The sequence below is a fragment of the Panicum virgatum genome, chromosome 8K, assembly GCF_016808335.1.
Source record: "Panicum virgatum strain AP13 chromosome 8K, P.virgatum_v5, whole genome shotgun sequence".
NCBI lineage: Eukaryota > Viridiplantae > Streptophyta > Magnoliopsida > Poales > Poaceae > Panicum > Panicum virgatum.
Window position 1 is genome coordinate 5,484,930 of NC_053143.1, and position 12,824 is coordinate 5,497,753.

Sequence of the window (12,824 nt, forward strand, 5' to 3'; positions counted from 1 at the left end):
GTCTTCCTCCGGAAATAGCCAAGATCGATCCAGCAGAGGCTCCCCCGTCCGTCCCACCCACTTTCTCGAACCTCGCCGGAGCTGAGACTGAGAGCGCGCCAATGGCGAAATGATAACCAATCGGCCGCTGCCACGGAGCAGGTCGCCGGCAATGATTGCGGCGATCCGCGCCGGATCAGCCGCAAAGCTCTCCCGCCGCCTCATCACGCTCACGCCGGTCGTCGTCGCCAACGCATCCTCCTCGAAGCAGCAAAAGACACCGAGGAGGATCATCGATAGGGCTAGCCGTTTGGGGGTCTTCCGGTAATGATGGGGCGCAGGCCTTTCGAGGCGCCGGAGCGGAGGCTCTCTTTCTTTCCACCGGGCGCCGGCACACCGCACACCCATTGCACAGGTAACCACGTAGTCGTGCGGCAGAACTCAATTGGCACCCAGCCACCAGCATCATGCATCTTCCTCCTCGAAACCACAGGGTTTTTTTTTTTTTTACCGAGCTCCAGCTAGGTCGAGTGCAGGTTCAGAACTTCAGATTCCGATTCGGTCGCTTCTTGTTCCGTGAGTTCTCTCACGTGAATGACCGGCGGATTCAGAGCAGGAATAATCCAAGCACGCTGCTCCATTCCAGATATGGCACAAATCCTAGTTTAGGCCTCCAATTCGTGCCACTCCTACACGGACTATGGTACAATCTGTACTGAGAAAACAGTTTACAATCGGCAGGCACTACACGATTCTCTGATCAGGACAAGCAGAGTCGGATCATCGGGGGAGGAAGAGAACACGCAGGAGGTGAGAGGTGATGGCGGCGCATGGTCTGGAATGGATTGGGGGCATGATTGCAGGCTGCCCATGCCATGCCATCCATGAAAAACACCCACACAGCAGCAAAAGGCCCCCCTCCTCCTCCCTTCCCAGGCTTTCCTCCTTGGCATTTGTGGCGCCAGCGTGTCTTTTCATTCACACCCCACCAGCCCGGCATCACGAAATAAAAGGGGCGCCATTAGGATTAGGGGCGCTAATACTATCCTAATCATGGAGCAGCGCAGCGCAGTTTTCAGGCAAAAGTGAGTGAGCAGAACAAGGCCACCTTCCTTATTATTCCTCTTGTTGTTCTTGTTCCAGCAGCAGCTCCTCTCTTCTGCCTCCCCAACGAAGTTCCAGAAAGGAAGAGAGGGAGGGCCTAGTAGGCAGCTGCTAGGTTGAACACATAGAAGATCATGCCTTGTCAAACTGCAATGGATGCGGCAAGTGCAGGCAAGGGTGCTGCCGCCAAGAAGAAGATGGGCAGAGGAGCTGGGAAGAAGACGACTCAGTCATCTTGGATGGCCATGGGGCTGGGGTTCTACCATTCGTCCTCCTCCGGCAAGAACAGAGCGCAGCCGGTGGCGGCGGCAGAAGGCAAGGACATTGACAGTGACAAGAGCAGCAGCAGCAAGAAGAAGAAGAGGAGCATCAGCATCAGCCGGAGCATGACCTGCGCGGGGTCCCTCTGCAGCACCAAGGAGAGCTCCGTGCTGTCCCGGGACCGCGCCGCCGGCCGCAGCGCCTCGAGCAGGTCGCTCCGGGCCCCCGACGGCGCCGACGTTGCCGACGCCGTGTACGCCGCCTCCGCCGCAGCCGTCTCCGCGACGTCGTCCTTCAACTCGGAGGCCACGGCGGCGACCTCCTCGTCGGCCACCGCCACCTCCGCGTCCTCGCCGCTCTCGTCGCCGGCGTCGTCGTCGTTCGGGAGCTCCTTCCGCGGGGTGCACCACATCAGGAAGCTCTCCGGTTGCTACCAGTGCCACTCCGTCTTCGACCCCAGGAGCCTCGCCGCCGCCGCCGCCTTCCCGTGCGCCGACTGCGACGAGGTCTTCGCCAAGGCTGAGTCCCTCGAGCTCCACAGATCAACCAGGCATGCAGGTAACAAACCTTTTCTTTTCCCAAAAACAAAAAAATCCAAAACAACTTTCTCATCTTGCATCGTTCAATTCAAATTAAAGCTGCTTCACACTAATTCTTCGATCGATTACGGCAGTTTCAGAGCTGGGGCCCGACGACACGAGCAGGAACATCGTGGAGATCATCTTCCAGTCGAGCTGGCTGGGGAAGCAGGCGCCCGTGTGCAGGATCGACAGGGTACTCAAGGTCCAGAGCAGCGACCGGACGGTGAGGAGGTTCGAGGAGTACAAGGAGAGCATCAAGGAGAGGGCGAGCAGCGGCGAGGGGAGGAAGAACCCCCGGTGCGTCGCCGACGGCAACGAGCTCCTCCGGTTCCACTGCACCACCTTCACCTGCTCCCTCGGTGCCGGCGGCGGCACCGCCCTGTGCCGGGCGCCGCCCGCGCAGTGCAAACTGTGCAGCATCGTCAGGGAAGGTTTCAGGTAATTGCCAAAGCAATTGATGAGCAGAGTTTTCAGATTGGATAATCATTGTAAATAATATCATCCATTTGGTGAAATGTTGATCGTCAGGGTCGATGGCGACGGGAAGATTGCAACAATGGCGACGAGTGGGCGTGCCCATGACATGGCGCAGGTGTCGTCTGACGGCGAGAAGAAGGCGATGCTGGTGTGCAGGGTGGTTGCTGGGAGGGTGAAGAAGGCCGCTGACAGGAAATCTTCAGAGGACAGTGACTGTGACTCTGAAAGCCCCAGCTCAGGGGGGGTCTGCTCGGATTTGGACGAGCTCTTCCTGTTCAACCCAAGAGCTATACTGCCATGCTTCGTAGTCGTATACAGTGGCTATTAAGTTAAATTTAGTTAGTGTTACTTCGGCTTAGTTAAATTTAGCTAGTGTTACTTCTGCAGTTCTGCTCTATGTTCAACCTGTTGCATCCTTTGTTCTTTCTGTTCATCAGCTCATAAAAGCGTAATGTTCGGTTGCAAATCTTTCCAAGTTCCTCTGCAGTAGGAAAGCATAGTTTTCTAGCACATCATGTGACCAATCAAAAAAAAGTACAGCTATAACCACAAGAATCATTCAAATTAGTTTTCAAATGTGACACGTCGACAACAAGAGAATAATCTCACACACTACCAACAAAAGCAGTGAGTTGTGCCTGCTTCCAAGATCTAACTAAACCAAAATCAAAACATCCCATTTGTCGTCATGTGCTGAGCTCATATAAAATGCTTGTCTCCAACTCTCCATAAGCATTTCAGCTCCTTCCAAGAAGCAGCTAGACAAGAGGTTAAGAACAAGCAGGCACTTTGGGAGAAACAGTGAACTGCAAATCTTATATTCTCCTGGAGATGGCACCATACAGCTACATCCAACCCAATGCAATACTAAATACAAGTTTAGTACTGATCCCTAGCAAGTGCTGCTTGTCTGTCCTGCTCTGTAACCGTTATACAAGAAGGTGATTGTACTGTAATTTAATCAACACCATTATGAGGTTGTCAGCTTGTGCACAGGACCTATATATAGGCTGATTCTAGCCAAACAGATCATGGGTTAAGGGTTGTTTGTTAACTATTGTCAATCTAGTATTCCCATATAGTGTTCTGTTCATAATAAAACATTGGTGAGGTGCTGGAGGGCAATGACTGGAGAGTACAATCGGTACAATACAAAATTATCCTTATTTTGATTCCATTGGGTGCCGCAAACAACGTGCTTAGAACGTTATGCCTAAATGTGGGCCTATATCAAGATTCAAATTGAAAATAAACACTAGGAAGCAAACTTATATCCTAGTGGGTACCTATTTGTAGCCTAGAAGATGCAAGGCCTCTAGTTTGGGGTATGCAAGCCACGTACTTAAATGGCTCATAAACTTTGTTAATAAAGGTCATGAGGCAAGCTTAATCCATCAAATTTTCTTCAAAGCGTAATTAGCTAGATGGTACATTAATAACAGTGTAATTTATGTAATTTTTTATGTACTAGGGTAAGGCCTAAAGGCTAGTCTTGTGACCTTAGGACAGTCCTGATGGGATTTTCATGGGATTTCATTAGAGTTTTATGAGTTCATATGTATAAGCATTTTTTCTGATTTTTCAAGTTCATTATGAAGAGAAAGAAGGGAAGCCCTATGAAATCCAAAGAACTTCACGTTCATTTTATATAGGAAAAAGTCCAGATTACTACCCTGTGTTTTTGTGAAAGTCCGGATAACCCCCTAAGAAATTTTTTAGTTTATTTTACTATGGTGGTTTTCTAAACCGGTGCACTTAACACCTTTTGGCATTAATCAAGTCTTGTTTTGGTGACGTGGTGGTGGTTTTGCAAATAATGATGCCACATAATCAATCTGACATGGCTGGAACATAGGTAGTGCACATACCCCCTCACCCTCCCATGCGCATGTTGCCCTTCCCTTGTTTCGCGACAACTCCTGACGGACACCGCACGGTAGCAGATTGTGACAGAACCGCTCAAATTAAACCGGCTTAAGTGCGCTAACTATCATCTTAAGCGTTAATCAAGTAACCGTGCACTTAAAATGGTGTAATCTGGCAGCCTGTTGGGTTTAGGATCGAAAACACCGGAAGTCTCACACGAAGACGAGCACAGATGATTACAAGCATACAGAAATTTCTCAATTTTTTATTTACAAAACAGAGCTTAACAAAATAAATTTATGTAAAATATCAGAGTTCAAACTACAGCAAAATTTAAATAGAAGTTTGATGTAAAAACCATGATACTACGAAGACGTGAGGATGTCACATCGAGCCCACCAGTGTGAATCCTAGTTAGCTTCAACCAGCAACAAATACCTGAAAACAGGGTAACAACAAACCCTGAGTATACTAATACTCAGCAAGACTTACCCGTCTATGGGTATACTTAGCCCATTATCTAGACATGCACAACTCTTTGGCTCTGGAGTTATTTTGCTGAAAAGCTACTAATACTGGATCCTTACGTTCAATATTTTAGCTCCAATTGTGTTTATAGCTGGAAACTAGGTTTGCCTAGTTTTCTAGAGCATACATGGTTGATCATATTATCTTTTCAAGAACATCAACATAAAACCATCTTTTCTCTTTCTGTCCTTTCAATCCTTACTATGAAGCGACGCATTGACCAATGCTCTCATATCCGCGAGTCACGGCGAATCAATCCGATTTAACCTTGCAAGGTGGACCTAACTCACACGCCCAGTGCGACCCCGTCGAGTCACACCACACAACTGTTCCCATGATTACCCCGAAGTCTGAATCAAGCCCGCAAACACCCAGATGATGAGCCCCCCACGTGCGAACACCCGGTGAACCCGTGGACCACTTCACCATCCATCATCCCTACCCAGCATCGCAGGTCGAGACTCAGATTCCGACGTAATTTAGGTAATTAGCTTACCGGTTTCGACTACCTCCTACTTCCGGCATGTGATTAGTACTGTTCAATCCTCAATCAAAGGGCCAACAACGGAACGGTCCTCAATCGACACAGGCGGAGACTCAACTTTCCTTTAACCCATAATCATGTCCCACTTTCCTCCGCCCGGTCTCCATTTTCTTTCCTCATTAATTCATTCTCTAGTAACATTTCCATAAGTAACAAGACCTATATCTCGCGAGTGACAGAAAATCACTCGACTTTTACCGAGTTCCTACTTAGCAAAGCATTTCTAACGACACCTGCATACTAGTAAAAACTCATAGGTACCTAGGGAGAAACATGCATACTAGGGTTCCATACAACTCCTAACAACGTAAATGCACAATACTTAATTAATATTATTGAATATTGAAATTAAGGGTTATGCTCCGGGGCTTGCCTGGGTTTGACACAAATTCAGTTAGTTAGCTTGTAGTTTTGCACCGGCTTGACATCATCCCAGTCCAAGCATGCACTCCAGTCGGTCCTTCCGTCTTTTGGATTGGTCCACCCGTGCACCATCTTCTGGCTCGGCTTCAACATTGCCCTCCGATTCCACGTGTCGCACATTTAACGTACCTAGATGATATGCAACGATGCAAATGCAATGCAATTAAAGGAAAGACATGACTGGACAATCATTTATCGAGTAAACACAACAAACAAACTCAAAAGGCAACTGGGTTGGTGCTACAACACGAGAGTTCAATCAAGTATTTTAGCCTGAAGTGTTTCCTACTAAAAAGCATTACTAGCTTGCTTAGAAAAGGCTAAGCAAAGATATAAAACAAGAAAGAACAATTAGGACAATTTATTTAATCAGCAAGTCACAAAAGTAAATTAAATAAAAGCAACCCATGAACTAGTTCTCAAGAGGTTAACATAATTTATACAGGACTAACCCAAATTGTTGAAATTAACAAGCAACCATGATTTTCCAGCATTTATTGATAACAGGAGGTAATTAAATTTAACCCCAACATGACATACAAGTTAACTTATATCAAATCATTGCAAGCACTCACCAATAAGAATTTGCCAAACCTGTCTAGTCAAACAAGAGTTAATATGATTTACCCAAAAATGACATAACTTGATGGATTGAATCATGCAGAAAGGAATTGCTTAGCAATGCTTTTGGAAAAAGAAAGCTATAGCTGGGAACTAAACAAATACAAAAACTTAACTTGCAGCCATGTTTTAGTAACAAGAATTAACTGGCATGATAAGATATTAGTAAAGAGTGTAACAAAAATTTATCAACATTAATCGGTGACTGAAAACATTTATTTTAGCCCAAGGATGGAAATCAAACAATCATAGATCCACAAACATGCACATATGCCATTCACTTGAAAAATTTTCAGTGGACTACACGTACCGGTATTAAATAAACTAGCTTAAACACAATCCAAAATTTTAACAGGGGCAAAGTGACATTTGCCACGCATAGATATTTTTCCTCTGAAGATCTTGATCTAAGCAACCCAACAAAATTTAGTTGGCATTTTTCTGATTTTTCTACATTTCTCTACAATTTGTTATGCATTTACAAAGTTCCAATCGAATAAAAGATTTTGGAAAAGAATACTTAAATAGGAGCTGACAGCTGGGCCCCACCTGTCAGTGGGAAGCCCAGCTCCCAGCTTCCCTGCTCTGCTCTCCGCCCGCACGAGCGCCATGGCCGTGGCCACGGCCTGGCTCGGCGGCGATGGCGGTTCCCGCCGGCGGGTAGCGGGGCGGGCCTGTGGCCAGGGCGAGCCGGCGGAGCGGGGCAGGGGCACGCGCAGGGCAGGGCTCGCACGAGGGTGGCTCGTGACGGCGAGGCGGCGCCCATGGCGGCCGTGGCGGCGGCGCAGCTGCCCAGGCTACAGCGAGGCGAGGTGGCGACGAGGCAGGGCGGCATGACGGCTAGCGCGGGCGGGCGGACCCGACGTGCGCAGTGGTGTGGTGTGGGGCCGCGTGAGCACGGCCCGCAACATGCGGCGGTGACTGGAGGGTCGACCGGCGGTGGCATGGCCGCATTCCGGCGGCGCCGGCGCAGGAAAATGAGGGAAAGGAGGTCGGGTAGCACGAGGGCGGCATGGGGAAGCTCACCGAGGGCTCGAATCGACCGGAGGAGGGCTGGAGGGGGTCATCAATAGTGGAGGCAGAGCTTCGGTGGAGGGGCATTGACGGCCACAGCGGCGCGAGCTCGATTCGGCTGGGGAACAGCGCAATCGGGCTCGGGGTGTGGTGGAAGAGATAGAGGGTAAGGTGGATCGGGGCGCGAGGATGGCTGCGGGGCGGCGGGGTGTGGCCGGAGCTGCGGACGGCGGCAGCGCTGCGCAGCTCGGCTCAACCCGAGCTCTAGCAGAGGAAGGAGGGGGCAAAAACGGGGACAACACCGTGGGGATAAGGACGCGCAGCGCGGAGGGCGAGGATCGCCGGCGCGGCGACGCGTGGAGTTACCGGCGACGACGCGGGGTCGCGGCATGGGCACGCGCGTACGGGCACAGGAAAGAACAGGGTAGCATAGTGCTCACGTTTGAAAAGTTTTGACCCGATTTTGACCATCCATAACTCAAAATTTCATATGGGAACTTGGAATTTGGCAAAAATAGAAGTTGTAGAGGAAGAGAAGGTCTACAACTTTGATTTTAGGCGAAACTTGATTCGAGGCTCGGACCAGGGAGAAAAACGAGATCGAACACAGCTAAGTTGAGGAACACTATGCGGACTTGATTAGCGCTAATGACGAGCTTAAATCCATAATTAACGGGTTAAGCACATGATTGGCCTCGCGATTAACACTGGGGTGTTACACGGATCAGCGCAGCGAGGCGGCCGGCGGCGATCGCACCACAACTCCTGGGATTGGCGGCGGGGACATTGCCGAGGTGCGTACCAATCCCTCTTTGGACTAGCACCTTGGTAGAATTTGCTGTACAAGGCTAGGGTGGGCTAGGGTTACGTGGGGATAATGTGATGTGTTTTTGTTGGGTCTGAATGGCCACGATTGGTTTGGAAACCTGACTTTTTGGTGGATTCGATGATTGATGGGGTTATTGCGGGTGCTATGGATGGCGTTCATAATTTTTGTACATGGAATTACGGGTGTTGTGGATGGCATTCATGATTTCTGTATGTGGAATTACAAATGAGTTTTTCCTTTGTTGCTTTTCAGGGCAATGGATCCTGGAGATGTATTGGCAGTTAGGTTTCATCTTGGGGGAAGGTTTGATTACGATGGTTACAACGTCATCTACATAGGTGAAACATCTGTTAGATCATCTCACTTGGATAGCGATAAGATATCTTTGCTTGAAGTTAGGGGATTTTTGTCAGATCATGTGACACTTGGCAAAGATGATGATGTCCAACTTCACTGGCTTTATCCTAGACAAGATCTAAACAGTGGTTTGAGGACTCTAAATGATGACAAGATATGTCAGTTCATGTCTGATTGCATTACAGATGATAGTGTTGCTGAAATTTATGTTGAGATTCACAAGAGTTATGGAGGTGTAGAACAACAAAGATGGGCCTTATCTTACAAAGAGTTGTCCAATAGTGCATTCTGATGGAGATGGAGATGGAGATGGGCAGGGTGGTGTTGATGGTGATGCTGACCGGGATGGAGATGCTGAAGGAGACAACTCATAAGGATTTGACCCTGATGAGGAGGAAGCTGAAACAGAATCTGATGAAGAATATGTGGATGGTGACAGTTCAGATGTTGATGAAGAGGCAGATGAGTTCAAGACAGTTGTTAGGAATCAAAGGTCTAACCCTGCAGCCACTAAAGAATTACTGTTGGAGATGGAAGAGGTTGCAGCTGAAGCAAATGCATTGCAGGATGACAATGATGATGAAGCCCCCATGATAGATTCAAGTGATGAGTACAGTTATGAAGAAGATGATGAGGGTGAGGCAATTAGAAGGAAGAGCAGGTTTCCAAGATTTGATAGTGAAGCAGCTTGTCCCACTTTTTCTCTTGGTATGATCTTTGCTGGGAGGGTGCAATTCAAGGATGCTCTCATCAAGTATGGTTTTGCTACTATGAGACACCTCAATTTCTCAAAGGATGAGAAGGATAGGATCAGATGTAAATGTTCATGGAAGGGCTGCTCATGGATGATTTTTGCTTCTAAAGACAAAAATCACTTTAAGGTGAAGACATTCAATGATGTTCACCAATGCCCACAGAGAAGGGACAACAGATTGGTGACATCACCTAGAATAGCTGATAGATTTGAGAACATCATTAGGGCCAATCCATCATGGAGGCTTCTCAATATCAAGGAGACTGTGTTCCTTGAGATGGGTGCGGAAGTTTCTTTGTCCAAGATTAAGAGAGCAAAGTCAATTGTCATGAGAAGGATATATGAGTCATGCAAAGGAGAGTATGCCAAGGTCTTTCACTATCAAGCAGAGATACTTAGGACAAACCTAGGTAGCACGGTTGCAGTGTGCTTGGATCCTGAGTATGATTTCCATGTGTTTCAGAGAATATATGTTCGCTTTGATGCTTGCAAGAAAGGTTTTATTGCTGGATGCAGAAAAGTTATTGGAGTAGATGAGTGCTTCTTCAAGGGAGCTTGCAATGGTGAACTCATATGTGCTATTGGAAGAGATGCAAATAATCAGATATATCCAGTAGCTTGGGCAGTGGTGGAGAAGGAGACTGAAGACACTTGGTCTTGGTTCTTTGGTCTTCTGCAAAAGGATATGAACATCCCCATTGGTGGCAAGGGCTGGGTTATAATCTCTGATCAACAAAAGGGTTTGCTCAATGCAGTTGCTAAATACTTTCCAGAATGTGAACATAGAATGTGCACAAGGCACATTTATGCAAATTGGAGGAAGACCTACAGGAAGACTGATTACCAAAAGCCCTTTTGGATGTGTGCCAAAGCTTCTAATTTGCAATTTTCAACTATTGCAAGGCAAAGTTAGCCCAATTAACAGCTGCTGGTGCTAAAGATATTATGAATACAAACCCCAAACATTGGAGCAGAGCATGGTTCAACATTGGCTCCAATTGTGATAGTGTGGACAACAATATGTGTGAAAGCTTCAATAATTGGATAGTTGATATCAGGGCCCATCCAATTCTTTCCATGCTAAAGGGGATCAGGACCAAAGTTTATGTGAGGATACAACAAAATAGAGCAAAGTTAGCCAAAAGGAACTCAAGGATATGTCCAAATATTATGAAGAAATTGAACAAGTATATTAACCTTGCTCAGCACTGCACTGCAATATGGAATGGGAAAAATGGATATGAGGTCAAAGACAAGGACAGGAGGTACATAGTTGATATTGGCGCAAAGACTTGTTCTTACAGGTATTGGCAGCTGTTAGGCATTCCTTGTCATCATGCCGTCACTGCAATATACTTGAACAGTCTGCCACTAGAGGACTACATAGCTGATTGTTACTCAGTAATGGAGTACAATAAGATCTATGATCATTGCATGCTGCCAATGGAAGGAATGGGCCAGTTGCCGACTGACCCTAGGCAACCTCAGCCTCCAGCATATGTGAAGATGCCCGGGAGGCCAAGAAAAGAGAGGATAGAACCTGGTGAGTCCAAGAAGGCAACTAAAGTCTCTAGGGCAGGCAGTGTAGTAACATGCAGTAAGTGTAAAAAGGCAGGCCACAACTCTAGAACATGTGGTCCCAAATCAAAGGCAAAGAGAAGAATTATGGAGAAAGGCAAAGAGGCAAGTAATTTCATTAGCCTAATTCCATTCATGTATGCTTTTATTGTGCACTCATATTATTTTAGTTGGCTGTAGGTACTTGAGAGCAGCAGGCCCCTTAAGAAGGCAAGGACAAATGGAGGCACCCAATGTAGTAGTCAGGCATCTGAATTATCTCAAGTGCAATCCCAAACAACCTCAACACCAGTGAAGAGGAAGGCACAGGTTGCAGCCAAAGCAAGACTGAGGAAAGCTTCAACTAGAGAGTGATGTGTCAATTAGCTTGGTTATGTCATTGTGTCAGGGTTCTTCCTTCTAGTTATGTTAAACTTTGGTTTGATCAGTTATTTAGTTATGTCAGCTATGTCAGCTTTTGGTTATGTTAAATATCGATTATGTCAGCTAATGTCAGCTTTTGGTTCTGTTAAACATCAAATATGTTAGCTTGCAAATATAGTTGTTGCATTTCCATTTTCTTATTCCATAACTTCACTCATTCAGTACATCAAGTGACAATTACAGAGCTGTTCTATTCTGCTACTCTAATATTACACCTTCACACACAGTGACATCCACACAAACTTACAAGCTGTTTGGGTACAATGTATAAATTCTTTAAGTTATTAACAGCAACTAGTTGGAGAGGGCCATGTCCGATCACAACCCTCTTTGGTTGGAAAATGATGGCCTTCTCGTTCTTCAGGAGTAGTGAGTATCCAACCGAGCTGTAGTCATTGAATATGGGACCAACAAATAGATAGGCATGAGCAGACTCAACAGTTTTGTTCAAGAATGCTGCTGCAGCTTGCACTGCTACCTCCAGGTTCATCTGGTTTGATAATCTGCAAAATAAACAATTTATCCACATGCATATTGCCAAACTGATCACATTGACTTATGCACATATACGCCAAGTTTCCAAAAGGCAAAATATGCGCATATCAGGTGGGATGTGGGATCGAAGGGAGGTTGCAGCTAATACTGATGTAAATAGGCTTGCTCTCCTTTTATTGCTGTACAGCGCCGCTCCATCCACGAAGCAAGCAAGCAAGAACAGAGCTGAGGAATTGCGGAACATTGCTGTACAGCTGATTCTGATGTGAACAGGCCATTAAGTCGAAGAAGCAGCTGAGAGGCGAGGCGATCGAGCTTACGGGTCGGCGACACAGAAGCTGAAGTTGTCGGAGATGGTCTCGGCAACATTGTTGGTCAGATTGTTGAGCTGCTTCTCGACGGCCGAGAAGCTGAAACAGCACGGGGAGGCGCAGGGTGACGCCCTGATCCCGCCGCTAAAGCCAGAGGGGCTTGGCATCGCGCATTCCCAGAGACGCCGCCGGCACACTGCCCCTTGCTAGGTCGATCCGCCGCCGGGCGCAGCACGGGACGAATAGCGGGTACCAGTAGGGTGGCCATGAGCACGGGCAGGGACCGCTGGCCCTCCCCACCCTTGCTTGGTCAGTCCGCCGCCGGTCACCTTGCTGGTCCGATCTGCCGCCGATGGAGCACGCGGAGTTGGGGAACAGCCGAACATGGGTTGCCGTCGCTAGGGTAGGGAAAAAGGAGGGGTTATGTGAGCAAGATTAGTTCCAGCCACGTCAGCCTGCTTATGTGGCGTGATTATTTGTGAAATCGCGTCCACGTCACCAAAACAGGATTAGGTTAGTGACAAAAGATGTTAAGTGCACCGGTCTATAAAACCACCATACTAAAATAAACTAGGATGTGTCTACACGTCAAACGACTGATAATTTGATATCTATCAGTCGACGATGTGACCCATTGATTCATCTTATCACGGCTCAGCTACTGCACATACAAGTGTTA

General features: G+C 47.4%; 2 protein-coding genes across 2 annotated transcripts; one reads left to right on the top strand and one right to left on the bottom strand.

Annotated features, from left to right (window-relative positions):
* Positions 1-963: 963 nt before the first annotated feature.
* LOC120646113 lies at positions 964-2,870 on the top strand. The gene is made up of 3 exons (XM_039922822.1): positions 964-1,902; positions 2,018-2,363; positions 2,454-2,870. The coding sequence occupies exons 1-3, from the start codon at positions 1,218-1,220 to the stop codon at positions 2,728-2,730; spliced, it is 1,308 nt and encodes a 435-aa protein (XP_039778756.1). The 5' UTR covers positions 964-1,217; the 3' UTR covers positions 2,731-2,870.
* An 8,570-nt stretch (positions 2,871-11,440) lies between these two features.
* On the bottom strand, positions 11,441-12,544 carry LOC120643689. The gene is made up of 2 exons (XM_039920144.1): positions 12,155-12,544; positions 11,441-11,842 (listed from the first exon to the last, which is right to left on the bottom strand). The coding sequence occupies exons 1-2, from the start codon at positions 12,310-12,312 to the stop codon at positions 11,557-11,559; spliced, it is 444 nt and encodes a 147-aa protein (XP_039776078.1). The 5' UTR covers positions 12,313-12,544; the 3' UTR covers positions 11,441-11,556.
* Positions 12,545-12,824: the final 280 nt, after the last annotated feature.

Excerpts from the sequence above, each read along its gene's own strand:
- LOC120646113 (XM_039922822.1), top strand. The coding sequence starts at position 1,218 with ATGCCTTGTCAAACTGCAATGGATGCGGCAAGTGCAGGCAAGGGTGCT. Across the intron at positions 1,903-2,017 it reads CAGATCAACCAGGCATGCAG|TTTCAGAGCTGGGGCCCGAC; the intron begins GTAACAAACCTT and ends CGATTACGGCAG. Across the intron at positions 2,364-2,453 it reads ATCGTCAGGGAAGGTTTCAG|GGTCGATGGCGACGGGAAGA; the intron begins GTAATTGCCAAA and ends GTTGATCGTCAG.
- LOC120643689 (XM_039920144.1), bottom strand. The coding sequence starts at position 12,312 with ATGCCAAGCCCCTCTGGCTTTAGCGGCGGGATCAGGGCGTCACCCTGC. Across the intron at positions 11,843-12,154 it reads AGCTTCTGTGTCGCCGACCC|ATTATCAAACCAGATGAACC; the intron begins GTAAGCTCGATC and ends TTTATTTTGCAG.